This window comes from Neovison vison, chromosome 10 (genome assembly GCF_020171115.1).
Source record: "Neovison vison isolate M4711 chromosome 10, ASM_NN_V1, whole genome shotgun sequence".
Classification (NCBI taxonomy): Eukaryota; Metazoa; Chordata; class Mammalia; order Carnivora; family Mustelidae; genus Neogale; species Neogale vison.
Genome location: NC_058100.1, coordinates 35,114,366 through 35,142,363, shown reverse-complemented (window position 1 = coordinate 35,142,363; position 27,998 = coordinate 35,114,366). Strand labels below are relative to the sequence as shown.

At 48.9% G+C, this 27,998-nt stretch overlaps 1 protein-coding gene across 5 annotated transcripts in view; it reads right to left on the bottom strand.

Annotated features, from left to right (window-relative positions):
- Window positions 1-27,998, bottom strand: part of DNM3 (dynamin 3) — a 534,866-nt gene that overhangs the window by 13,649 nt on the left and 493,219 nt on the right. For 4 of the 5 annotated variants that reach the window (XM_044266976.1, XM_044266979.1, XM_044266977.1 and 1 more), the window contains 3 exons: window positions 22,585-22,749; window positions 14,545-14,771; window positions 13,607-13,855 (listed from right to left, as the gene is read on the bottom strand). In XM_044266976.1, coding sequence (XP_044122911.1) covers window positions 13,607-13,855; window positions 14,545-14,771; window positions 22,585-22,749 — 641 coding nt within the window. Of the gene's footprint in view, window positions 1-8,984; window positions 9,209-13,606; window positions 13,856-14,544; window positions 14,772-22,584; window positions 22,750-27,998 lie in introns of those variants that run through there. The other variant, XM_044266980.1, reaches the window with a different exon arrangement.

The following is a 27,998-nucleotide window of genomic DNA, read 5'->3' as shown; positions in this document are numbered from 1 at the left end:
GTCCAATCTAATTAGCTAGGTAAACCCCTCCCTCCCACACCCACAAAAAAGAAAAGAAAATCCTCCAAAAAGATAGAGATGAACACATCTAGAGGAATGATATCTGCCTACCAGGGTGGTACTTGCACAAAAAAGGATATTCAATAGGCTTCTCTTGAACGGCAAGTTCTGCTTATTAAACATAATCCAGGCTTTAAAATACATCTGTCTCAAAAGTTCAATTTACGTACAATTACATATTGCATGTAATTACATGTAGGATGATGGGAGAGTCCTCCATGCCAGGTTTCTAGAGGCCACAAGGGTCTGATAGCAACTGGCCCAACTTGTTTATCTTATTGATGAAACAGGTAAAAAAATTTTTTTTCTCTTGAAGAAGAGTTTTGTGTACCGAACCATAGGAAGTAAGGTTACAGCTGGCGAATTTCTTAGAAAAACAGAAAATAGAACTAAAACAAAAACTGCTTCTGAGTTTTCTCAAATCACACAGAGCATCTGCGCCGTGGGCTGTGCTGGTCTTGTTTTTAAAGCAGCCCCGGGCAAGAGGGGCGCCGGCGGCGTCGAGGGGCTGGGGGGCTGCCCAGCGTACGTCCCTCTCGGGGACTGTAACACCTTGTTTCTCCCCATCCTCCTGAATTACTTAGTCCTCCTCCCCGTTTTCAAAGTTTAAGGCATGCAGGTGTACTTTATCATCAGAGTGACATACACTTCTGTGAACCCGGATTAGTCCTCCTCCTGCTTGTATCTGCCACGGCACCTGCAGGGGGCACTGTCCCCCCCCCCCCGGGGCGCGGTGTGCAAGAAGGCGGACGCCCAAGCACAGGTCAGGGGCGCAGGTCCGGGTGAAAGGGGAGGGCCGCTGACGGGGACCGGGCCTGTCTGTCGCAGGTGCCCGCGCCGGCAGCCGTGCAGACGCCAGGCCTTCTGCACACAGTCGGGCTTGGGCCCGGCTGCTGCTTCTGAGCCTTGATTAACGAGACCGATTTTACATATCTACAAGCTATGAGGCCAAGCTTTAAAAAACGCTACAGCGGTCAGGACATTGTCCACATGGAAGATAATAGTTCGTAATTTATTATTAAAACTACTATAGGCTGCCCTCCAGCATATTTTTGGCCTTTTCAGCTTTAGTAACAAAATGAGCCAATACTGTCCAAGAACTGTTTACAGTAGATGCTGGAAAGAACACAGAACTTGGAGTCCTTTAAGTGACTCTAGTCCATTCTCTAGTACGATTCGTGCTGGCTCTAGAGACTAGAGCCAGCGTTTCTTTCCCCTGTGAAAATGAACCCGTGATTTTATAACATATGTCACCGGGAAAGTATGAACCAGTTGATAGACTCTGAAGTCAGAACAGAAGGGGGAAAATGGTCCCCAACTGTTATTCGAGGATACAAACATCTAATATCCTGTACGAATTAGTCCCTGAGCAGAATGGTAACATAATCCCCCTTGCCACATTTTCTTTACATAATCTTAAATACCGGACTTGGATTTCACCCCGAGGGACGGTACAGATGTGCCCATTTCTGTGGCTGCAGCTACAAGGCAGCCTGAAGGAGGACTTGCCCACATTAACTCTGCTCAGTTGGTGATTTGTAAAAAAGAACTTTACAGTAGCATTCAGCCACGCAAGCTTCTCAGTAGATCAGAACGAGAAAGTGTCTGTGTTTAGGTTGTTTCTCCAAATACACGAAATATTGGGCTAATTCCAAAATAAATTTTGATTAAGCACTGCACATCAACTCATTTTGTATTATTTCATTCCCTCAGTAAGCCCCGTTCACGTGCTACGCACGGGATTAAGAGTCAGATGTACAGAGACCTGATCCCTGCCCAGGAGTTTCTACTGGCGATGGGGAAAGAGACCAGTAACCCGTGCCGACAGCGCGGAAGATGGTGTAAGGGACGGTGTGTCAGCTTCGGGGGCCCCTGGAGTCTTAGCCTGGGTCGGGGAGAAGGGTTAGGAGGACTTGGGGGGTTACAAGGACTTCCAGAATATAAGGGAAGTTGAGGGCACTGGCAGTCCAGAAACAGGAACTAGTACGTGTGAAGGAAAGCAAGCTAGAAAAAGTCCTGTCCCTTTGAGAAACCGAGCCTCGTCTGGTTCTGTATCGCACGTGTCACAGTGATTTGTTTTGCTCTGAGTCCTAAGGCATAAAACGGGTAACTTACAGGCTTTGGAGTTAAGTTAAAATAGGATTCCTAAAAAGCACTGCTTTTGAGATTTTTAAAAATGCTGTAGCCTCTGTACTACAGATCACCAACAACAGATGTGCTGGCTGGAGGGAAAGACGGAAGGACAGGCAAAGCAGCAGAGGGTGAAGGGAAATCCGAGGGGAGAAAACTGGAGAGAGAGAAAGGACGTGGCTTGAAAAGAGCTCTGGGTGCACGTGGCTACTGAGTGAATTTAGGCAGTGTCCCTTCCCATGATCCCCCCCATTTCTCTCCCTTTCTTTCTCTCTCTTCTCCCTGCCTCCCTCCCTGCTCTCTCTCCCGCTCTCTTTTGAGCAATCCCCAAAGAGATCTCCAAGAACTTACATGATGTAGAGACCTAGTCCCATTGGGGTTGCTGGGGCACAACTATTTCCAACCCTCTTCATCTTCTTCTGTCCTCTTCTGCCCGCCCTTCTCCTCATTCCCACCCCAGGCACCAGGGGAAGGGGTTGGCCAATGTCGCCATTTGGGGGAAGGAGGAGAGCTTGGGAAGGAGGCGCTAAGAGCCAGCGACTGGGAGAGGCAAACGTCTACTTCTGAGATGCACATTCTGTTGTCATCTCAAGTCAGTGAGAAGAAGAAAAAGAAGCAAGGGTGGGGAGGAAAAAGGCAACACTTTGAATCTCTGTAGAGAACTGGAACATTCATTTCTGGTTTAGAAAGACAAAAGACTTTGTGCCCCTCTCTGTTAGACAGCAGGAACCTGGCAGGCATGAGGATCTGACCGGGGGCCTCACCTCAGACAGGGCAAATAGCGAACTAGAAAAATTGATGGAGAAGTTAACTTTCTAATTCCTTTTATTTTAGTGACAACGACAGAGCACGAGGAATTTGAAGACTCAGAGAAGATTTATGTTGCACCGACGTTTCATATCACCTGACCGTGACACTTGGTCAGTTCAAAGGCCCATTTTTAAATGTCTCATGGGATACTTTTCTGGTCACTTCTGTCTGTCCAAGGGGCAGAAGTGGAGACAAAGAGCTACCGGTTACTAATTACAATCCGAGGGATTAAAAAAGGAAAAATCCAGCAGGAGGAGCTCTAACCTGCCTTAGAGCTCAAATTTAAAAAATCACAACCGTTGAACTCAGAGGCAAACGGAGCAGTGCTTGTGCCTCGCCAGCGGCTGTGGCTGTGACCAAACACGTGACCGCGTCCCAGTAAAGGCTCCGCGCGCAGCCGGGGATGAGCTGCCGGGGCCGAAGGGCCAGCGAAGGGCCAGCATGTGCCCCTGCACGAGCCTCCTCGTCCTCACACAGCGAAGCTGGGACTGGCTCCGCGGCGCCCGCTCGCACAAAAGAGGGAGCAAAAGGCCGATTTCTAGGCAAGTCTAGAAGTAAGTCTTTTCCTCTCAAAGAGTCCTACTGTTTCTACACGAGACTTCGACACTTGCTCAAACACTGCATTTAAAAATGGAATTTTTATCCGTGGTGGACGGCACTGCAAACGCTCCCCAGTGTTCCATCGCCCTCACTCGGTGGCTTGATGGGCTTCTAAAATGAGGGAAATGCTGCATTCGTAAAAATTGGTGCTAAAAGGGCAAGGAATCGTATGTCCCCTGGGCCATGTAAAGAGTCTGCAGAAGAAATTACAGCTTTCTAACACACACACCCGTGCACACACACACACACACACACACACACCCAACTGGAGCACAAAGAATTCACTCAGGAAAACTGAGAAGTAGATGAATTCAACAGTTATGGGATTTGGGGGGCGAGCCTTTCCATTCTGGAGAGTGTTGTGGGAGTGGGCATACGAGATGGTCAGAATTACTTAACCTGAAGGAAACTTTCAACCAATCCCCTTTAATCTTTTGCCAATGAGAAGTCAAACTTTTTGTTTTACACCTTAATGGTATGCCCACATTTTAAATTTTTATACAAGCTTCTACAGAAACTTTAACTAGACCAATTCAGACCAAAAGTCACTAAATAAAGCTAGTCTAGACGGAAAAATCTATGAAAACCATATGTCTTTTAGGCATCTGTCTTACAAAAACTGCCATCATCCTGGAGAAAGAGTTCACAAAATACGCTTTTAGGAAAACTGCTGTAATGACCGTGGGGACTGTGCTCGAGAAGACAGCTTGCTTAGGGAAAGTCAAGCCAAAATGTTTACCAGTGAAAGGCTCACATTTCCACATACGTCTGTCCGTAAACATCACTGAAGGGACAGGCAAATTTATATTTGCATCATTTATATTTCCATTATCTTAGAAGGGATCAGAAAGGTTTTGTTCCTCCACACTCCTACGGAATGTTAGACCAAGGGGTTTTAGGCCACCCTGTTCTCACTCACAGAAGATTGTTTTGGATAATGTTGTATGTGGATGAGGCCAAAGAACCAGAACATTTTCTTCTGATTATTTCCCCGCTGGCCAGACACAGCAAGGAGGCAGGTGTCCGACACAAGTACCTACAGGAAGACCCTCTGGATGACTGGACGGAGGGCCCCGCTGGGAGACAAGGGCACTCAGGACGGGTGGAAAACGAGTGCCAGGCGAATGCAGCAGAGACATGTTCTCAAACCGTGCTCTTCTGATTGAATCTTGCGCTCTGAACTGGAGACAGGGTCAGTGCTACCTTCATTATTCCAGCCACATATTTTTATATCCCAGAATGCACATTGAAGAAGTAGCATGAAATCCACAGGAAAAAGAATAGAAAAAGCAAATGTTAATGATCAAAATCATAACATTTGCACTGAAAGCTGAGCAGCCTGTGGAGATTATGAGAGTATTTATAAGTCGCAAAGACTCCTTGTGACCCTCGAGGATATTTTCTTCTTGCTCAACCGGGAAGGGGGCTTTGGAAGACCATAACAAAGGCTGTTGGCACGAGTGCCCCGTTGTGTTCTGCTGTCACCTGGAGGGCTGGGAAAGCACAACAGAGGTCGAATGGCTACATCTGGGGGAGAGGTCCTGGGTGGGAGGGGACGAGCATAGTATAAAAGAAGGAAATTTGTACGACGGAGCCGGTCATACAGCAACGTTTTAAGCACAGGGAAAGACACTACTACAACATGTCCAGTCAAAGCTACTGTGCTTTAAAATGAGTTTTCAATATACTTATTTAATTTTCAAGTCCTAAGATGGTAATGAGATAATTTAGTGTTTGAAATATTAAAGCAAATCAAGCCGTCACATCGGCATCCCACATTACCGATTCCTAAACTGAACTATAGGGCATTTAAGTAACTCAGTCATAGTCCGCTGATGAGTCACGGGGTTTCTGTGGTCCATTAACTTCAGTCCTGCGCCTGCCAATACTACTATTGTCGAGCTGAACTGACAAGTTTGCTTTCTTTCAAATAATATGTGTTGCATGGATTTTATTTTGACTTTAGACCCAGATATGTGGAGGGAAATTACTGCAGTGGTTTCTCTAGTTAACACATTTACTAATGTTTCCTTAATTTTCCACCCCAAGAGGCAATAATTAAGGTAGACGTTGCCTCACATGAAGTTTTATTATTTTAGTTATTAAAATATTTTCCAACACTACGAAGAAGCAAAAAGAAATTCTAGTTGTTTTAAAAATAAGTAGACATTTTCCTCAGGTTTTATAGCTTTTCCTCCCTGGATGGTGGTCGCAAGGTGGAGCAGGGTGTAGACTTTGTGGCAAAGTCCCTTGAGTGTGATACTGAGGGCAGAATTATTCGAGGGAAAAATTTCATTCACTCTTAAAACTGGCCTCAAGAACAATCCTAATATAAACTTAAAAAAATCCACATGTACAGAATATATCATATATAAACATCTGCTCCACGGTGAAGTCATTTCATTTTAGACTTTCTGAGCTGCAAAACACCTTTCTCACCTACCCTCCTAAGAGGTCTCATTCTGGGTCACTGTGATATAGATGGACCAAGATAAACGTGGATCCTGCTGCCTCGCAGAAATCAGAAACTAAAAACAGGTAATATTTACATGGTGGAGACAACTGGTGTATTTGATTGTAAAATAAAATCATTTCCCAGATCACTGGCAAAACCACCGAGGCCTTCTCATACCTCTCACTTCCTCTGGGTTCTCGAAACTGCCACCGAAACCCGGGGTCTCCCGTGTGGCGCATCTAGTCTGTGCATCTGTCTCTAGGCTCATGTGTCTCCCTCTCCACCAACTTCTCAGCCCTTCCACAAGAAAACCAGGTGTGGGATGGAGCTTGTGTCTACATTTCATATTAACTTGCCCGTTTACTGGGTTCCAGTATTTACACGGCATCCTGTTTTTCAGCTTTTAGGCTAATCCCAGTGGGGGAAAATGTCGACCATGTGAAGATGTGGAACTCTCCTTGTATCAGGGCCACCAAAGTCAAGAAGGCCCAGCCTTGCCACGGGTGGTGAGAGAAGGAGAGTTTTGCTATCTGCCATTTTGATGGACCATTTTTCCCTGATCCTCGGAGGAAACGTGTTCTTTCTACAACTCACGTGAGCTGATGAGTTCGGCTGGAACCCAGGAATGGACATGTCCTAGTGTGTATGGGAATCATTAAAAAAATAATTCCAGAAATTAATTAGAGCACTTGCTATTTGTGGTTTTGCCTATCATGTGGCTCTGATGCCTGAAAAGCAGCCAAAAGGAAAGAAAGGACAACGCCACGATGCGGCTTCCTGAGTACCTCGTGGTTTCAGACTTTGTCCTAGGTTGGAATTCTAGTTTTGAGCAGAGTCGCCAAGTGACCTACACTCTCACCCAAATGCAGGTGATGTGGCGTCAGGACACCTGCGGATTCCCTCCAACCCAGGGCCCTGCCAGCACGGTGCCCTCTTCCCCCGCACTTAAAAATACCGGCCAGACCAGAAGTGTGATACTCTTTTGGCAACAGCATGAAGTCAGCCACACGGACTTCATTTGGCAAGTAAAGGGTGTGAATACGTGTTCAGGTTCCGAGGTTCCCCCGGACAATGGTTACAATATGTTGGCTCAAGCAAGCTAATGGATTTCAGTGTCGGGCATTTAAAAATTCAGTGTTCAAGCAGCAGTAACGTTATGACGAGCCGTCAGCTCGACCCCGCTCTCCTTCCTCGTGCTGCTGGAGGTAAGCACGGAGGGCACGTTCCGAGTGAAAGATGCAGCATTGACAATTTCATGTCTAATTTCCTGGCTGTTTATCGGCCGAAGCAACCCCAGGAAGCTCAATTTCGCTTCTAATCTTTCAGAGGAGCTGATAAGTGAGAGGGAAAGAAGCGCCCCCAGCTCCTGCGAGCACGCCGCTGGGAGGAGATGCAGAGGTGAAACAGCCACGAGGCCTGTGCTACAGATCTCCGAAGTGGCTGGAAAACCTGCCGGCCGACGAAACTCTCTCCCGAGAAGCTTTCCCTGCAACACCCTCCTTCTCTCACAGCGAAGGAGACAAAGGCGCGGTGGCCAGAGGAGGACTAGCTTGCGTGTGTCTGTTGGCTCACACTGGGCGGGCTTCCATTCTCTTTGCTTTTCCTTTCTTTTGGTTTCTTTTCCCTTTTGAGCTGACATCAACTCGTATATAGGAACATTCAGCAGATTCCAACTGATGACAGTTTGCTGCTGCCTGGCCACAGGGAGAAGAATCACCATTTACTGCGTGTTTCTCACTGGTCAGTGGCTCTCGGGCCCGACTCCCACCTTGGCCGTCTTCCTCCATCCGTCGGGTGAGACCCGGGGCAGGGCTGGGTATCCTGAAGCTCAGAGAGCCGTTCCCTGCAATGGCTGAAGCTTTGCAGTTTAGAGCCCAGAGAGAACAGTGACAGAGCTATTTGCTCGCGTCTGTCACGGGACGTGGAAGCAGCTGGATCTGGTTAACTCCGTGCCAGCCAGCACTGGGCTAACAGAGGCGTGTTCTTCGGGTTCCTGGGGCCCCGCTGCCCGTATGCAGCTCTGATGCTCGTACCCTGTCTCCTCTAGATGTTTCCTTATGTTCCTTTCCCTTCGATCCTCCTTCGGCCTCGGATATTTGGAAAAGGAAGATAAGGGACACAGTGAAAACAGAAAGGCGATCTGAAGTCTGCCTTGACGCATGTGCAGAAGTGTGACCTCCCAAGTGTGACCTCCAGAACACTCGCAGTTCTGTCCCTGGGCCTCCCTGGAACAGACCTCCAGTCACTGCGAACTGCGGCAGGATGAAGATGTTTGTGTAAAGTAGACTCGAGTTCGCTAGACCCAAGGAGGAAACCACCAGACTAATTTTACCTTCACTTAAACCAGACTGAAACCAAGACTCAAGAATGAAAAACCTTGTCATTAACCATCCATTCACCTCAGTGAGATATTATGTTACAACCAGAATCGTTGTGGAATTCGAATGATTTGGATGGGATATTTAACCAGGGGCTTAAATTAAATTGAGTATTTTCTCTAGTGAACAGTCTATGGCCAAATTTCTGTTTTCATTAAATTATATGAAGCGTCATATTCTCAACTCATGTTGAACCTGCAACACATCGCTAATTACATCTGGGATTTCAGTAACAAATGTTGTGACACAGCGGCCTCATGAAATGCCTGAAATGCTAAGAATCGGAACACCTCAAAGTTGTTTCCATTCTTGGCATTTAGACTTAAAAAAAAAACCACAAAAAAAACTTTGCTTGACTTTTAAATCCAGTTGCTAAAAATAAAAACTGTTTCCCTGAAAAATCAGAATACCTAATCACAAATTTATTTGTTTTTTAAAGGGGAAGGACAGCAAGGAAAAAAAAAAACCTCATGGCCGAAATCAGAAGTCACAAGATGCATTCATCATGTGCCCAAATGACACTCAGTTGCTACAGGAAGTCACATGCTTAGTGGGCTCTTGAGGGAGTAAGTCAGGACGTTTCCAGGACATGATTTCAGGAGAATCAGACACACAGGCTAGTCACAAAAGTCGCTTAGTGGTCCGTGTACCCTGAACCCATGACTTCAAGACTCAGCAGCTTCATACTTCACGGCACCGACCCTTCATGTGAGGGACACAAAGACACACTTATAAGAATCGTGGGTTTGTCCTTACTCAAAATTTGGGGGACTGGCTGAAAAACAAAACAAAACAAAACAAGGAGACCTTATCCCTCAGTGAAAGGGATTCTGCGTCACTGTCAACGAGAGCAACATACAAAATATGAACGAGCACAGCAGTGTATCGGGGCAAACATCTCAAACAAGACCCCACTGTAAAGAGAACCAAATGGCTTTTACCTCCTTAAAGAGACCCCGAGAGCACCAGCCACCTCCCCCGCAGAGGGATGTCTGAGCCTCTCGCCACGTGGGGTCCGCAGGAAACGGCCGGGAGCGTGGGGCTGCGAGGAGATTCCCCGGTGCCACGGCAAGTCGGGGGCAATGTACGGCACGGGGCGGGCACCGTGGGAACCTGTGATCGTCTGCAGGACGCTCCGGGCTGCCCGCGCCGTGAGGGATGGAAGCTTCGCTACGGGGTCACCAGAGAGGCTTTCCGTGGAGCATTTCTTGGTTTCCATCTTGTGTTTCTGTCATGTGCATGGCTGGAGTAAAGGCCAAATCCCTGCCTGTGATTCAGTTTTGCCATTTTTAAAAGACACCGTCAGACTTGGTGACAAGGGTGGTTTAAAAAAGTGCTTCAGGTTTTCAATATATATTTTTTTTAAATAGAGGACTGAGTGATGAGGTAAATGAAGTTTGCGGTTCCTTGGATAGAGACCCTTCCACCCTTATCCCCTCCTGACCGTTGCAAAATAGCTTAGTCCAAGGAAAGGGGAGAAGACAAATGAGTCAAATAATGTCAGAATCAGCTGTTGCCAGGAAAAACACACGCTGATTCAGTTAATTTGTTCTATTAATGTCAAAGGCTGTGATTCCCAATTAACTAATTTTAAGAAGCTGTAACCGAAAATAGCTACATCAGCCCTAAAGTTAATATTTGATGAAGATTAGGATCTTCAAGTGAGACGGGGCCCCCAGCGAGGTGGTGGTATCTGTTTAAGATCAGCTGGCCAGAGGGGACGCAGCCGGCGGGGGGCTTCACACCGGCCTTAGCCCTTCGGAGAAGCTGAGTGGGACGAGAGGGGAGGGGGCGAGCCAAAGACTCTGGCAACAGAAAATGTTCCCCGAGCAGATTCGCATACACTCCACGAGCTAATGACAGAAGCATCCCTACTGGGGAGTCTCTTCGGGATAGAGATGCTCCCCTAGCTCAGGTGGAACCAATTAGAGCAGGCATGTCGTGGTCAGCATTTCCAGCTCCGTCGCTGGAAGGCTCCATGTGCAGAAACCACCACGGCCTGAGCAGCTGAGAAAAGCTGGGCCAAAAGCGACTCCACCCGCCCCTCTCCTTCCTCTTCCTTTACATTGGAATGGAAAGATGTAATAATAATAATTACATTAAAAAAAAAACCCAGAATGTTCCTGGTTTCCGTCCAGTTGCAAGTATATGAATAGGGTTAAAGGGAAGGTACACATGCTCCGAAATGTCAAAATCATCACTTGCTAATGAAGTCGCAAATTATCCGGAAGAAAATTACGTACAGGCACATGCCAAACGGCAGAATATTTTGCCTCTAAAAGTTCAGTTATTGCCTTTGTAATATTAAAGCCCAACAGGGAGTCGGCGGGACAGGGCTTGTTCTGTCCTGTCACGTTACAAGTTTCTGGTTTCAGATAAAAGAGGAGAAAGGGCCCTTAAGAAAGTAAAGAGCTAGGGAAAAAAAAAAATCAAACTTCCTTCTCGGAAAGCTATGGGTTGTTTTCCTGGAGATGATGGATAATGGCATTTTGACTTTTTTTTTTAGATTTTAATAGAGAAAATGGAGGCAAATCACAGGGGGAAAAGAGAATATTTAAACAAACAGGACAAGGTGAAGTTTCAACAAGACCTTCCCTCCATTTTTCTTTTTCCATCTTTGCCTCTCTTTTTCTTTCCTTCCTTCTCTTGCTTTTTTTCTTTCTTTTTTTTTTTGAAATCTTAAACCCCATTTCTGGCTTGCATTTGGTAGGATTCCTGCTCTGGCTTTTATTAAAAACAGACTTTATGTGGTCAGAATTCTTCATCTAAAGCTAAACTTTAATAGGCATAAGGATCCTGACAGCGTCTCTCTTGGTCTCTCTCAGGTGACGCCCCCCAACCCCCCAGAGGGGTTTCCCTCCCATCGCGCTGAACTGGCACTGAAACTTGAAGGCTCAGCACAAAAACCAACTTCCCTCTTGTACTCTGAAGTCTCATTTCTGTTTTACATTTGAGACTCTCTGCAAGGCCACGGCAAGTTAGGTCTGGCCCCAAGTGGAGAATATTCTCGAAATTCTGAATCACGTAACCGGTGTCCAACACAGACGCATTAAGCCTGGCGGTTGCCCTTCTCTAGTGTGAGCCCCCGGTTCCCGGGGGCTGCCGCTCACCTCCAAGCGTGAGCTCGGAAATACCAAGGGCGACTGCATCCCGCTTACCCAACCAGCTTCGCATTCAGCGGTGGCTCTGGGGGTACAGACAAGCCAGCTTAACCCAAACCAAGAGGCGAAGCAGCCAAGCGAGCAAAGACATGCACGTGCATTCCCGAAGAGAAGCACCCCCAGGTTCCTCGGGTTCCTTCCCGTAGCGAAACAGACGGAAGAGCAGATCTCTAGGCTCCTGGGCGGGACCCCAGGCCGCCCACTCTCCTGCCCTCCTCCGTGGCCTCCAGACCCTCCTGGCACGACGGCAGGCTCGGGCCCAGCCAGTCTGAGGCTTCCTGAAGCGACAAACTGATCGCGCTGGCGCTGAGGCTCAACACCGACGTTTCTTTCTCTCGCTCGTGGAAGGGACGATCTCCGCGGCGTCGTGGCGCCGCGGTTCCCAAGGGGAAGGAGGTTGCTCACCCCGCGCCCCGCCCCCCACACTAGCGAAGTCGGGACACCGTTGGTCGTCACGACCGGGGGTGTGACTGGCTCCGGCGGCCACAAGCCCGGGCTGCTAAGCGCACTACAGCGCGAGGCCGGCTCCCCACGACCGAGCTGGTGGAGGGCCAGGGTTAGGAGCCTGGGATTGCGGTCGGGGCACCGGGGTCTGGGGTGCGGGGGACGGAAGCCCGGCTCTGCTAGGGTCTGGCTGGGCAGCCTCGGGCAAGCTGTCTGCACCTCTGGGCCTCACCCGTCAAATGCACGATCCTCGTCCTTCTGGGTCGCGGCTGCGGGACGCGGCCGCGGCCGGACAGCACCCGGGCCACCGCCTCGCGTGCCCCGAGGGCAGCGGAGCAGCAGCCCTTGCCCTGTCATCACTAGACATCTAAGTCTGCTTCAGGTAAACTGTGAGCGGAACCTTACTTCCAGGGACAAGAACTCAGAACTGAGAGGACAGACATCCGTTCTGGTCAGGACCGAAGTGACGACAGCCCTAGCAGCCCCGGGGCCGTGAGGCTCAGGCCCGGCCCAGGCGACGGGCCACTGTCCGGTCCCGTCACAGGCGGGAGCCCCGCGCCGAGTCGGACGAGCTGGGCAAGGTCCGTCCGCGGCGAACCGGGCCTCCCGCTCCTCCTGCCCCGCTTGCCCTCCGCCGCCGCCCTGCGGGGCCCGTCTCAGACGCCCCTTCCCTGCGGCGCCCCCACAGCCCGGAGCGCAGAGGAGGGCAGGCCCCGGCGGCAGCGCGAGGGGACGCAGGGTCACGAGTGCGGGAGTCACTCGTCCTCCGTGGTCCCCGCGCGGCGAGCTTTTCCTTCGTAAGCCCGATACTCGGATCGTCCGAGTGGGATTTTCTAAAAAACTTAAATTTCGGTACCAGCTAGTTTGCTTTCCTTTTAAAATTTCCGGTGCGGAGGACAAAACCTCCTAAATCCGTCTATTCTGAATCTCTAATCGCGCATCGTCCATCCGGGACTGGGACGGCGGACGGTGCGGGCGGCTGCGGCCCCGGTCTCCCTCCCGCCCTGCTCCGCCCGAGTCGGCGGGTCGCGTCCGCGTCCGCTTCCGGCTCGCACGTGCAGGGCGACCTGGCGGCGGGCGTGGCGCCTGCGGTACCGGGTCTGCACACACGGTCCACAACACGCCGCACACCGTCCGCCCTTTCTCTTACTGGGCGCCGTCGGCGTCCACACTGGCCGGAGGGGGACGGGGCGCACGGCTGCTGTCCCCGCGGCGAGGCGGGGCTCTGGCCGCCGCGCAGGCGACGCCTCGGCCCGGGCCTCCCACGACCCGCGGCGCGGCCTGCGCTGACCCGCCCCGGCCCCGCGGGGACACGAGGGCGGCCGTGTAGACTCCGCACTCCCTGGCCCCGCTGCCTTTGTGCCGGTTGACACAGGAGGGTCTGGACCACGTCCCGGTTTTTAATCGTGTCCCAGGCCCCACGGTTTTCCCACGACCCACACCGCCCGGGCGACAACCGCAAAGGCGCGCGGTGGTGTCTCTGCGGGTTTCTTTCCCAGCTAAGCTCCGTCTGTTTCGCTAGAGAGAGACCCCGAGAGACCCCACGCGGCGGCCGGCAGGACACTTACCTGGGGACGCTGGGCGGGGCCCTCGTGGGCCGGGAGGGCACCTGCGGGGGGGCGCCTCCGAACCACTCGCCGCCGCCGCCGCCACCGGGGAAGGGGGGCAGCGGGCCGGGCCTGAAGGGCACCGGGGGCGCCCCCGAGTGGGGTCCGGGGGAGGGCACGGCGGGCGCAGGCCCCCGGCCGGATGCAGGCCGGGCGAGAGGAGCGCCGGGCGTCGGCCGCCTCTGGGTGGTGGGGCTCGGAGGGGGGGACCTGCGGACAGAGCAGAGCAGTGTCGGCCGAACGCGTCCGCAGACGGATGTTGCATGACTTCCGGGCTGCTCCGCACAAATCATCCTTTTTTGCGGGGCACTTGGGGTTCGTGTCAGGAACGTTGGAAAGTATAAGGGGGGCGGTGCCTGGCTGGGCTCCTGACCTCCAGGTGGGGGGTTTGAGCCCCAGCGTGGGTTAGAGATTACTTAAATGAATTTTTTTTTAAAAGGTATAAAAGGGGTAAATGGTGAAAAGGAAGTTCCCCTCCCCCCAACCCTTCCCTCTGCGGTGACAGCCGGTAGCAGTTTCGGGTGCGTCCTGTCCAGCGGTGCTCTCTGACGCGGCACAACCCAATTCCCGCTGGAGAATATGCTCTACAGCATATACATTCTTTTTTGGTACCTCTTCCAATACAACGTTCCACAAGTTACTTTTTTAAAGCCTCCCATTAACTTGACTCTTCATTTCAGTATAGGACGGTCTTGGCCGTTCTGAGGCCTGCGTCAGGCCACGGCGAGGACGTGTGGTGCTCGTTTCGGAAGGGATCGCCGGACCTTCCCTTTCGCTCCCGGACAGACATACCTTTTCTCCTCTGTACTCCGGAGGCTCAGGGCGGCTTAGGGAAGCTCACTCAGAAAACGGTACTGGACGAGCCCGGCAGGCCCCGGGGGGCTGGCGCGTTTTCCTACCTGCGGGAATGCTGTATCCAGGAGTCATCCACGGGCGGCGGCGCGGGGGTGAACGTGGTGGCCGTGTTGATGTCGCCGATGATCACAAGGGCTTCCTTCAGGGCTTGGTACATGCGAAGCATCTCGTCCCGGCGCTGAGCCTGCTCCGCGGACTCCTCCATCAGCGTGTTCTGGTCCTCGGAGGAGTACAGCTGGGCGAGGAGCTCGGAGTTTATGAAATCTTTAACCTGCCGGGTCACCACAGAAAGTAAGAACGGTCAGATGGCATAAACCGGCTCAGGGCCTGCGGACCAGGGCCTCAGCCGTCCCCTCGGGGAAAAGGTGTGTGACATACACGAAGGACGCGGTGTCCGCGTCTGTTTACGCTTTTCTTCTTCACTTCCTCCCTCCCCATCCTCCGCACCAGGGCAGGAGCGCTCTTGCCCTGCCTCGTGGTCGTGGACGGAAAGAAACCTTGATTAGCTGGAAGAGGACTAAGCCCTGCCGTCCCCAGCACAGGGCCTGCTGGCTCTGCCGGCATTTCCTCACTGCTGTCTGAGGCTGCTTGGCCCGGAGATGCGGGCAGGGACGTGCACGTAAGCAGCACTATTTTCAGCAGAAAACAAGGATTTAAAGAAACCTAGGTAATAACCCAAGTTATCCAACCCTTGGTATTCCCAATTGTTTACCTCACTTTTACCAAAATCACTGGAATACTATTAAGATCCTGGGTTTCAAGGTCAACTCAAAAGTGGAATAAGCACCCATAAGTGAATTTTTATTAAATACAGAAACTTAGATAATCATGCAAGTTGATTTACAACACCGCCCCCAAAACAGGAGGGATATACTCTCAACTTTCTAGACATTTACAGTAGAACTACTTAACAGTATTGAGGACTCACAGGAGTTTCCAAAATTAACAGATACATGAAAACAGACTGAAGTAGGAACAAGGTGTAGGAGTCTTCGGGGAGGGGCGGTCTGTAGCAGGATGAGAAGGGAGAGGACTCACACATTGCACAGCACGGAGGGAGGAAGTACCAGCCACCGTATCTCATCAAATCGAAGATACCAGGAATTTTAATCCGCACCATTTTATGAGCCACCAAGAAAGAGAAAACAGCATGAATTAAACTATGACAGAATGCCAAGATGCCATAGAGTGTGACAGGCATCTCATGGCAGAACAAGTGAACGTGGGAATCCATGAAAGACGGTGTGTCCCACGCACGTTCGCAAGTTATCGGACCGGATTCTCACCACGTCCGAACGCAATCTGTTACGATCCTGGTTTTACAGAGGAAGAAACCGAAGTTCAGAGTGTTCGGTAACTTGCCCACAGTCACATAGCATTAAGGTGAACCCCAAGTCTTTGGGCTCAAGGTCTAGTGCTCCTTCTGTTACGTCCTTACCCGACTTTGAGCACTCAGCAAAGACATGCTTGTGTCTGAGCATCATGACTGGGGAGTGGTATTCCAAGAATGCTGGTTAACTTAGCCTACAAAAATAAACCAACTTGGAATTTCAGTTTCTCTGTTAAATGAGACTCATACTTACCTAGAGTCACTGGCTCTTTTTAAGAAAGACCAAAGGCCAGCACATTTAATTGTCCCAAATTCAGGCAGACAGCGGCACAGCTGTGAGAGGCTGGGTTGTAGTGGACTATGTAACCAAGAGCTGACAAGACTCGAAAACACATAGCTTTATTATTTGTTAAAGGTATCCCACTAAGTGAATAATTCTACTGATCAGGAAATTCAGCTAAATCACAGCTTCACTGTGGTGTAATAAGTATTCTCTCCACATTGTGCAAACCAAGAGTGATTCAAATGTGGAAGTAATCTAGAAGACAAGACATATCTGGGCAACCGTCTAGAAGGGTAGAAGGTTTGTGTGTGTTTTAGCCGCGGAAGGTCAGTTGGGCCAGGTAACCTGAGGCCAGATGTGAAAGTCTCGAATGCCAAGGAAAACTGTTTGAACTTCAGCCACTTGGCAGTGGGAAGCCATGGAAGGCTTTTAAGGAAGTAAGTGAAACGATACAAGAGAGTTTTAGGAAAAGTAATCTGTCTGTGATTGGAAAAGAATTTGCAGGGGTGGTAGCAGAGAGAAAGAAATCTGATGGAAGACCACGTTAGCTCATTTCTGAGATGGTGGGGCCTTCATCTGGTGAGGCCGCAGTGGAACAGAGAAGATGCGCACAGACCTGTTACCCTGGAGAGGAAACCCAGGTGGGCGCCAGGTGAGGTTTTGATGTGAAAAGGCAGGAGCAAAAGGAACAAGGACACTTCAGGCACCGAGGGCGGTGAGTCAGGGCCCAGAAAATCAAGTCGGGAAGGAAAGTCAAAGACAGTAAATTTGGCTTAAGGATTATTTCTCCTCCCCCGCACTCCCCCCCCCCCTTTTTTTTTGAGATTTAGTCACTTTTAAAACACACTTGCAGGTATCCAAGGAGTCAGGGACATTCGCGCGGATCCTCTGCTGCTGGGCGTGTGCCTGTTCGCAGATAGATGATGCAATGCGCAACTCCAAACCAGACAGTTTTCCTGGCACTGAACAGTAGTTGGGCTAAGCTAGCTTGAAGCTTTACATTGAGCTGGAGTATCACTTAGAATCTATTAAACACAATTTTAAAAGAAAGCCCTCCAAGAATAGATTTAAAGCAGATCTGAATGAAGAAGCGACTGTCAAACCAAGCACGAAATATAATCATAAGGGCTTGTTTCAGCATTCTGATTAAAGTTCTGCCTTGAATCAACTCTTGCACATCAGCCCACGACAACTAGAACTCGCCTACCATCCCGAAGATTTGGCAACGTTCTGACTTAATGGGGTCGCTACTAGCGCGGGGGAAAGCGGCAGACGGCGCAGTGGGCAAGGGCGCTCACTCTGCCATCAGACCGCTCTGCACCTGAGTCCAAGCGCCCGCACTTAACCGTTCTTGAGTGGGCAACCACCTCTTCCCGTCTCAGGCTCCTGACCTGTAAAATGGGACCAGCAGCCGCGGCTGTCTCGAGCCGCTGTGAGGATTGAGTGCTAGAATGATTGTAAATTGCTTCGCGCAAGGCCTAGCATCTTGTTAGCGCTCTGCAAGCCGAAGCTGTTCTTTGGAAAGTGCGGGGATGAAACTGGCCTGAGCTGCTTCGAGGGAGAAGAACAAATAGAAAGCCATCGCCGTTGTGCAGGCGGCGGGAGACCAGTTCAATACAGAGCGGGGGTTAACGTTTTATTCACACTCTTCTCCTTCTCACCTCGCCTTGGGGGGGGAGTCAGGGAGTTTCCAGGCACTTCAGGGACTTTCTGGTGCAAATATGTAAATCAAGGATCCTGCAAGACCAACAGTCGAGGCCTTGGAGGTGATGGCGTTTAGAATATACCTCACAGGACACGACATAAACGAATTATACTTGGATGCGAGACTTGAAATAATATTTATGCTTTTAATTATAACACCTTATAACCTACACATCTTGGCATGGTTCACGACAAACTTCTCACACACAGAACCTCATTCCAGCTCAGACTCTACAGGCTGCGTAAACAGGCATGACCGCACCGTGTGGTGCTGCTCAGTGTAAAGGAATGTGAGGTCATTAAAAGCGTTCCGCATGTTTTCCTCTCTTTCTTACTTTAACCCTTCTCTAGCAACCTGCAGTGCTTCTGGATCTGAAGCCTTCTTTGTCTTCATAATTAAGACCATTTTAAAGCCTTCACAAACAGAAGGGACATTCCTCGAATTTTCACACAATTCTGTTACTAAGGAGACCAATGCCTTAAAATGGCTGTTTCTAGACGGGAGAGAGTCTGCAACACTGGGCTCTCTCGCACTCACGTGAATACATGTATACAAAAATGTGGCTGAGCAGTTTAAATTGGTCTAGTTTGGGAAAGGGGCTTGGTTAGAAGCTTGTGATTCTCTGAGATTCACAATTCTTTCCTGTCTGCTCTCGCGTCCTTTCCACTTCTCAGGGACTTGTTTCTGCTAAAGGACGGTGACGTTTCCCTTCTTGAAAAAGTGACATCCTTTGCCTCACACACTTAACATCAACCAGAGAAATTAGACTTCAAATAGCACCCACCATATGACTGCAGAGTTCAAGATCAGTCGGAGCTGACAAGCTGTGCTGCAAGAAACCAGAAGGGGTTCCCTTGCTGGGGACTGACGGGCGTGGGGAGGCCGAGGGGCGGGGAAGGGGGAGGGTGGCAGGCTTCTGGATCCTGGTCCCGATCTGTTTCTTGAGCAGATGCTGAATTCTTGACCCGAGGAAACAAATCAGTGCCCTGGTATTTAAGCCACACTTTCCCCTCAAATAATGAACATTTGAAATAACCCTCGACTTCAAACACATGAAAGTTACAGTGAGTTTTGAAACTAGGGCACATGTTATTAATTTTCCAGCAGAACCACCGGCCAAGGAGAGTCAACGTGGAGCTCCGGGGGTCCGGGGGTGCGGGGCTGCGGGGGTGCAGGGGTCCAGCGGCAGTGCACACTCCAAGTGTGAAATGCCTCCGGGCTTCATATCGGATTCTTAGAAATTTCATAAAAACTTTACGTTCTATTTTGTATTACCTGGACTTGTTTGAATTACTAGTTAAGATTTAAAACCTTGTTTCTCATATTCAAACAAACCCTAATTAAATCTTTGCCTAAATGAGCCTTCTGGGAAGACACACAGGCCCGTGCTCTGGGCAGAGCAGCCCCGAGTCTGAGGGGGCTGCGCTCACCCACCGTGCCCCATGCGCCACCTGACCTAGGATGACAAGATCTGGGTTTTCCTCTGGACTCTGCCAGCCCCGGCCGTGTGACCCCGGGCGAGTCACCTAACCTCTCGGAGCCTCCGTTCCTTCATTTAGAATCTGGGCAAAGGCATGCATGCCTCGGGGACGGCTGTCCCGGGCGAGCCACCACGGACCCCTGAGCCGCTGTGCCCTGCAGACATGCACAGTAATGCTGGGGTCCCTCTCCCGATCTGGCACAGAGAGTCTTCTGGGGTGGGGGGAATGGGGGGGCTGCAGACTGTGCTCACCCTGGGGGCGAGGCGTGTGTGAACGTGCGAGTCCTGGACAGAGCCCGGCCGCGTCGACGGCAGCAGGCCCAAGGGACCGGCTGTCACAAACGTGCCGTCTCTGTGGCCACAAACGTGCTGTCCCTCTGTGCCGCTGCTCCCCGCGAGCTTAAGCGCTCCAGCAGCTGCGGCGCTTCGGCAGACAAAGGCTTACAGTACGTCTGAGCGAGGCATTTACTGCCGGCCTTAAACTTCTTAAATAATTCCATATGGAGGTCTGCATGGCAGAAAGTTTCACGTAAACTTTCAAAGGAAACTGCCCCCCAAATTCTGAACTTTACCAAATTTGGCTGAAACAGACTCTTTTTCAGAAGGCAGGGGCAGCCAGGCCCATTTCCAAGAGGAAAGGCCACGGGGCGGCCTTCGACGGTCACTTGTCCACCGACTGAGGACCGACGAGGACCCCGTGCCAGGCGCTCGGTGGTGCCGGACACCAGCGCCCGCCCAGAGCCGTCTGCGGGAGCAGCAGGTTCCGGGCTGGGATTCCGAGCGAGGAGCTGTGCTTGTTCCGTTCGTGACTCTGCGATGAATTCTCCACCTTGAAGATCTTAACATCGAACACGCCATCGACATGTTTGCAAGACACGGGGCTGGGGGTTCCAGCGCGGCGGGTCCTCGTGCTCCACGCGGCCCTCCTGGAGCAGACACGAGGGGCTCAGATGTTCTGTCCAATAAGGTGCCCTGAGCATGCGGCCTTTAGGGGAGCAGGTGGTATTTCTACGTGCATGTCATTGTCGCATCTTTACGCGTCCATGTCTCGTAAAAGAAAGCAGACAAAACGATACTCCAGGGAACGTGGTCATCCGAGACATGTGGAAGTTTTTTCTGACAGATACAGAAAGTTTCATTTCAAAACAACGATAACCATCACTTGGCGGGAATCCAGCATTACGTGATGGCTCTGTTTTCCCCATTCCTATGAGTCCTGACGTCGAGGTCTTCTTTCTCATTCTTCTCGTGCCAAGCTCTCTCTCAAGACAGCCTGCAGAGCCCCACGGCCACGGAGAGTCCCTGGCGGTGGGGGCTCAGCCTCTCGCTTCAAGCCGACGCGCACCCCGGCGGGGGAGAGGCCCTTACCCCCAGGTCTCTCTGGGTAGGTGTGTGTGCGGGTTTCTTGAGAAGGTGAAAGTACGATGGAGGGTCTTTTTTTCTTTTTCCTTTTAACTAATTAGTGTCAGGCGACTCCTCCACGACAGACAGTAAGTGCTGTTTTAGGCTGATGATTTACTGTGGTGCAGAGCAGCGCCGTGTTGAACGGGTGGCCGCCCTAACAGCTGGCGATAAAACAGCGAGAAGATAAATGATGCTTAATCAGGAAAATGTCTAAATAAGGAAGTGCCTGGATATACCACAGCAAAACAACCGGAACCCATTTAAGCAAAATTAGGGGGGTAATTTTAAAAATACACAGACTATTTGTTTAGTCCTCTGTATTTTTCAGAATGGCACAGAGCCACATTTATTCCGTGCTCTGACCATTCAGCAAGGCGGCGCAGTGTTCTGTTCTGATCATAAGAACATGACTGACTTCCACTCAGAGGGGCCAGATACTTTGTTTCAGGTCACACAGCAGGCCGTGGACTAAGCTGAAGAACAGAATTCGTGGTTTCCGAACTTCCAGTAGATTGCTTCCTTACTGCTGATACCTCAAAGCATCCCGACAACCTTGTTTGATTATGTAAAAAAGTGCAATCCCTTGCAGGGATTAAAAAACACGGGATTAAAATCCTTGCAGGTTAAAAAACCACGGTGCTTAGAGCTTCAAGAACGGTTTTCTTCAAGGGTTTCTTCCCGGAAACCTTTCTTCAAGGAATGAACACACCTTGAACCGCAAATGCAATGTCAAGTTTACAAACACAGTTTTGAAAGAAATCCTGAAATGTGAGTAAAGGTTCTTTCCTGTTCGGAAATAGGCAGGCAGCCACACTGGTTTCTTACCCGTATATTCTTCATAGAAATCCCGTATATACCACCTTCTGAAATAAATCCCTAAGTCAGGTATCTTTTCCATGATTCGTATTTTACTTACGGAGGAAACGGAGGCAAGGAAGTGAACGGATTTGTCCTGAGGTCAACAGACTCTAGAGCAGAACCAGGCGAGAGCAGAGGTCTCTCCCGGATTCCGGCGTGTCCAGGACGTTTGTGCGCTCGTCTGTGTGTGCTACAAGCAAGTGCTCATAATGCATCATTGACGTAAATAAAAAGGCGTCCCGAGATGACAGCTAGACCAAAAATGTTGCTGTCTCCTTTTCAAGAGTCGGAAGAGCCAGTTATAAAACACCGCATTATGGCCTCTTATCTAACAGACAGTTTCTCAAATCACTTGATATTATTTGCACTTTAATACAGTAGCTGCCAAAAGACCCCAACCAGATCGCGTAACTTAAGAATCCCGTCCTGACTACTGTAAAGGAACCACGAAGACGGCAGGATTCCACATGCTCCCGATCAACTGAGGGCTCGTCTAACGGGGGCCTGGAGACGTGTGCCATCACACCCCAACCACAGAAAGGAGGAGTGGCCTGACTCTGGATCCAAGGGGAGAGGGCGAAAAGCCGTTTCGCAGGTTAAAATAGCATTCCGTGGCTTTTAGAAGGTGAAAATCATCAAATCAACATATTTTCTATGTGTTTGTGTGTAGAAAAGAATAAATATTTTTGGCTTTGAATCTCAAAGTCTAGGAGCCGGGCATCTGATTTTATTGCCGGCTTTGCAATGAACTCACACCGTGACCACAGCTCAGCATTTCTGCTCCGCTTCCTTGGGAGCAAAGGCACCAGGGAACCCCACAGAGCAGACAGGCAACAGGGAACTCCACAGTTCTGTGCCTATAAGTCCCATGTTGGGTTTCCAAAATTCTCTTTCCCTGGTCAGTCACTGACCACTAGTAATAGAAAATGAGGAACCTGGGCCGTGGGTATTTCAGCCACCCAACGATACCACAAAGAAACTGACGGGAATAGAGGTTCAAGTGAGACAGCGGATCGTCACTTACATTATTGATCATAAGGTGCATGATTGTTTTTGGAATTAGGTCTCGGATGCATTTGTTGATGATGGACATGTAGGAGTCCACGAGGTTGCGGATGGTCTCCACCTGTCTCTCCAACTGCGGGTCCATGGAGAAGTTCTCTGCTTGGCCGTTCTCGTCACTTTCAGTCTAACGGAAAGGAAAGAACACACGGGTTATTTCACGTTCCTTCCGAAGAACAAAATACCGTATGTTACCAGATGATCCCCTCCTGATCACTCTACTTGGGAGTTCTATTACTAGATGGTGACCAACTTTATCTTCAACACACCCGGTAATTCTGAAACGAGAGCAGAACCACGTAGTTACCTCCACGTTTAGAGACCCACAGCCTAGGAAAAGCACCCCCTCTGCGTGAATGCTGAGCTGACCAGCCAGATAAACTGTGCACCGAACAACCGACTTCTAGAGAACAATGGAATCCTTAGCCATTTGCGAACTGGCCAAAGAACTGAATCCAAGCGAGTGATGCAGATGCAAACCTCTGGGGGTCTACAGATTAGAAATGACCTTGGTGTTGTTCTGGAACCCCTAGGTCTGTTCTGGATTGGATCAGCATTTGGATGAGCCCAGGTTTTAAAACTAAATCTCCTAGGTCTGGCCTGGAGCCAAAATAAGAGATAAAGGGAATAATTCATCTCTCCATGCACTTGCTGGAATTTGTTCTGTAAATTCATGCTTCTGTCATCACTACTAAAGGCTGGCTCCATTGTGGGAAACTTACAATTTTAACTTCCAACTTGTTATTCTTTGAATAAAACAGAACACATCTATACACAAAGAATTTATTTGTGCAACATGAGAGAAGCATCTGTTTTCTATACTTTGGGACTTGAGTTAATTAATTTTGGCTTATCCACCAGAGGCTGGGCTGGAATGGCATCTTCGTCATTAAGGGCTGACCTATTGGCTTGGCATTGAAATCAATTTAGAACAAATGGTCTCCATTTCAAGTCAGGTTGAACCATCTAAGCCCCAGAACATGATACAAATATTGTTAGTGGTCTGGCTACTTTCTAACATTTGGAAAGATTTAATTACAAATGCAAAAAAAAGGGGGGGATAATTTATTGCTTCCATTGTAGACATGAAGTACTTTTCCTTGGAAATGTACGTACTTTGATCTGCCAGGTTTTCAATCATCCTATCAGTTTGAGGCAAAGCCCTGTGTTTAAACGGATCCATAAATGGCAAACTTTTCCTTTGAATCAATACGCGTGTGTGAAAGGCATATTTGTAGGCCTCCAAAGTCAATGATAACAAGGAGAGAAATAGGTCCTAATCATTTATATAGGTTTCTCTTGCTCAGGAATATCCAATAATTTTTAAAAATATTAAAATAGGGGCGCCTGTCAGTCATTAAGCATCTGCCTTCGGCTCAGGTCACGATCCTGGGGTCCTGGAATCGAGCCCCACATCAAGCTTCTGCTTGGTAGGAACTGCTTCTCCCTCTCCCACACCTCTTGCTTATGTTCCTGCTCTCACTGTCTCTTTCTCTGTCAAATAAATAAATAAGACCTTTAAAGAATATGAAAATAATTTGCTCACTCTAAAACACAACACTCATTCCTCCAACCCTGAGAGCATGACCGCAGGATTCAGAGTGAGAGCTTCAGGGCCATTTCGGAGGCCTCTTACTGCTTCTCCCACAAGGTAGAGGGAGTTTCAAAAATGACAGTGGTTGAAATGGTCTTTGGTCACTGAGAGAGAGGGAACCGAATCGAGTCGATTCAGTTCTTTATTTTTATTATTCATCGGTGATACACAAACACAGTGCGATCTAGGACGAATGGATAAAATGCCGAGGCCATAAAGCGGCAGGTAGAGAGAAGGTAAAGCCACAGCAGTGAAGAAACAATCACGTTTCCCAGCTTCTCCCTGGGGTATAGGAACCACTGCAAATGTGCTCCACGCTGAGCCCACGTTGTAAGTCAGTGGTACCTGCAAAGTCATTTTAAGGATAACGTATTTGAAAGTGGAAACTTCAGGTTAAAAAATTCAGGCTCTGTCGTGTATTGGCTGGGTAGCCACGTTTCAGTCACTTGATGTAATTTAAACTGAGCTTCCCTATCTTTAAAATGGGGATACGCGTCCCTCATAAACTTGCAGAAGCTAAAGGAAATAACACACAGGAGATGACCTAGCCAGGGGCCTCAATAAATGTTAGCTGCTTTCCTTCCTTTCTGAACATTCACGGAGTAAGAGTTAGCTGCCACTCAACACACACTATGAAAATTTAGATAAAAAATTTGAGCAGGAAACATTTTTAATTCAAGCAATATAAAAATGGCAAGGGTCTTTTTTTAAAACACCTTCATGTTTTCTGCAAGCGAGTCCCCTTTGCCTGGACCCCCCTTCCCCCACCATGAAGGTCTTTCATCTTTCAGAGCTTTGCTTTGTCATCACCTCTGGACAAAGCTCCTGCTGGCCCCTAGACCCCTCGCGCCTTCCTCTGCATGTCCTCTGTGTCTTTCATTCACTTCTATGATTTAATACCAGACTCATTTTATGCTCTTCTCCTGTTAGATTCTGGGGTCTTTTTTATCTCTCCCTTCTCAGCACCCGGCACAGAGCTCCATGCACGGGAGAAGGAGTTAACAACTGCACAAGGGGTTTACCTAAATCCAGGAAGCGACTCTGGTGCCTTCCAGGGGCTCCCAGTGTGCCTGCCTACATGCCAGAGACACTGGAGAGCAGAGAAACCCCAAGGTGATGAGTTCGGACTCATGACTACTTGATAACACTGAGAATGATACAGTGATTATGAAATTACGTATATAAATGAGAAGAGATGACCGATGGCTCTGGGAGGAAAACAGCTTTTATGCCAAGCAACATCCACCTCTGCAATGGATAAAATACAATTCAGTTTGCCTCTCTGATCTGAAATATACTGAGGTTTTGCTAAGGTGTTTAACAGTCGGGAGGGATGACATTTCAGCATCAACACCCCGCCTGTCCCAGGAACACTGAGCACTTGCCGCGTTCTGGGTACTGTGTGAAGCACTTTGCCGGGAGGGTCCACACCACAACCTTGTTACTGGCCACCCACCCTCGGAAGAGCACGCTGAGCCTCTGAGAGCTGAAATCGGTTCAGGGAGTGTAAGAGGCATACGACTTTAACCAATTTCTTTTTCTTCCGTAAGTATAAAAAAATCAAGAAGTATTATGAGACACTGAAACATCCATAATATGTCAAGTCAGTTTCATAGATAAAATAATAAATGTGAAAAGAGTTTCCAGGAAAGAGAGGTCATGGAAATATTGCTACTTGTTTAAAAAAAAATGACTGAAACAGAAAAGCAGAGTAAATAGTATTTGTAAAAGAACCTCCAGAAATATAAAACACCAAGAAATTATATCATAGTCTGCATGTTTACACAGAAACACTGAATTTTCCCACTTCACACTACTTTTAGCATTTAGCCTTACTTTACTTTCTGCCTATCAAAACACACAAAAGACGTTCACTTTCACTTTTTAAAACCAGATGCAAATAATAAGGAAAGTGTTGAGTGAATGGAGAACACTGAACGAATTCTCAACACATATACACACACATGCGCGTGCGCACACACACACGCACACACACAGCCCCCAAGAAGTATTCCAGAATAACTCGTAAAACAACTCGAAGTTCTCTTTAGCTTTTGGAAATAATATGTGGTCACATGTAAACTTTAATTACTCAGATAATACCATGGACGGGACGGGGAGTCACAGAATTCAGAATGCAAGTTGAGTTTCTTCTCTGATTTTAGAAAGAAAGAAAGGAGTGCTTGCCCTTTCTAATATATCTAAGATAAATGGGAGAAATGTGCAGAGATGGACTTTTTCTTTCAACTGAGTAATGTCAGAGAGCCAATGTTCCCTTTTCTCTGACCCAGTTGTAACCAAATTCTCTGTCGTGCTTGTCCCTGCATGTGTACACTGTGTACGACTGTGTATTTCTTCTTTGTTTAAACTACAGGATGGCAGCGGGATTCTCTGCAGCCGAAGCACCCAAGTGACAGCTGTTTATCATTATCCTCATCAAGGGAATGTAAAATAAAAATAGTAATTTGTCTCTGATCTTTGAGGCAAAGAACGGTCTGCAAACATTTAACCTTTTATGTGCAGGTTCATTGATGCTGTTTACAAAATGTAAATAATATTGTGAAAACCAGCTTTCTTCTGAAAAATACAATGGACTGGCCTTCCCATTGCCAATTTTGTTCTAAACAGCTTTTGTGAGATCTAATGCCACTTAAACAATGAAAAATAACAACCCAGCGCTGTAACTTGTTTATAAACAATATTGTCATTTTCTTTCTTGTGAAGCTATCTGCACGGTACTCAAGAAACAGTCTGTTTTACATTTTAATTTAAAAGCTTTCTCCTAGAGACGTAATACTTTGACAGGTGAGAAGACAAAAGAGTCGCACCGGAAAGAATTCCCACCGTACCTTAGAGCAACCGTTACAAGAGAGGTGGGTTGGATGGGGGATGTCTATGTTTCGTGTGGTTTTGTTTTCACCTCTTTTCTTTCCTTAAATTTCGTATTCAATTATGTCATAGGCTTCTTGGAGGATCACTGAAACCACCTCTATAAAGTTATTTTCTTAAGGTGACTGCAACTCTTTAAAAGTGGAATGACAGAAATGCAAAGTGTCCCGGCAAATACATGTGCATAAACTTCCTAATTAATGGGGGAGGGGGGTTTGCTGCGTCCCTTCTCACCAGTGGAGAGCATCGCACCATAACCGACAGATCTACACAAGCTATTTTTCCAGATAAGCAATGCTTGCCCCTTTCTAAGCATCTTCTTATTGTCATACAATTTCTTCCCCACCTTCAACAGTAGAAAAATATCACTTAACTTTTTTAGTGAATCAGGTCATCATTACGAAAAATAGTGTCACCACGCTAACGCAGCTTTGCATTTTCCAGCCCCGTATTATGAAGAATGTCTCACTGAAACCTTTCCCCACGTTCAGTCACACATGTCTTCTAATTTGCGGAGGCCAGTTCGAGGCTAATTTGCAGAGTCAGGCGACGAAACTTGTAAAAACCCAAAAAACCAAACTCAAAAGCTATGGAAAAAACGTGCCCTAGAAAGCCTTTGAGAGGAGTCGAGACTGTAGTCGGCTGCCCTGTGACAGGAATGTCATTAATTATCTAAACAAAAATACCGGTTCGGTGTCTCAGCTGAGCTCAGAGGGGTACAAAGGAAGTCGAGAGACGGGGCTCGCTGGTGAGCCTCCCCTCGGGCAGGGAGCGCGCAGGTGAGAAGGGTCCGCGGGTTCGAGGCCGAGCTCCAGCACCCGGGCTTCGAGGGCAGCCGCTGGGGACGGCCACACGAGAGACAGAGCTCACGGGCTGGGCGACATTTCAGACAC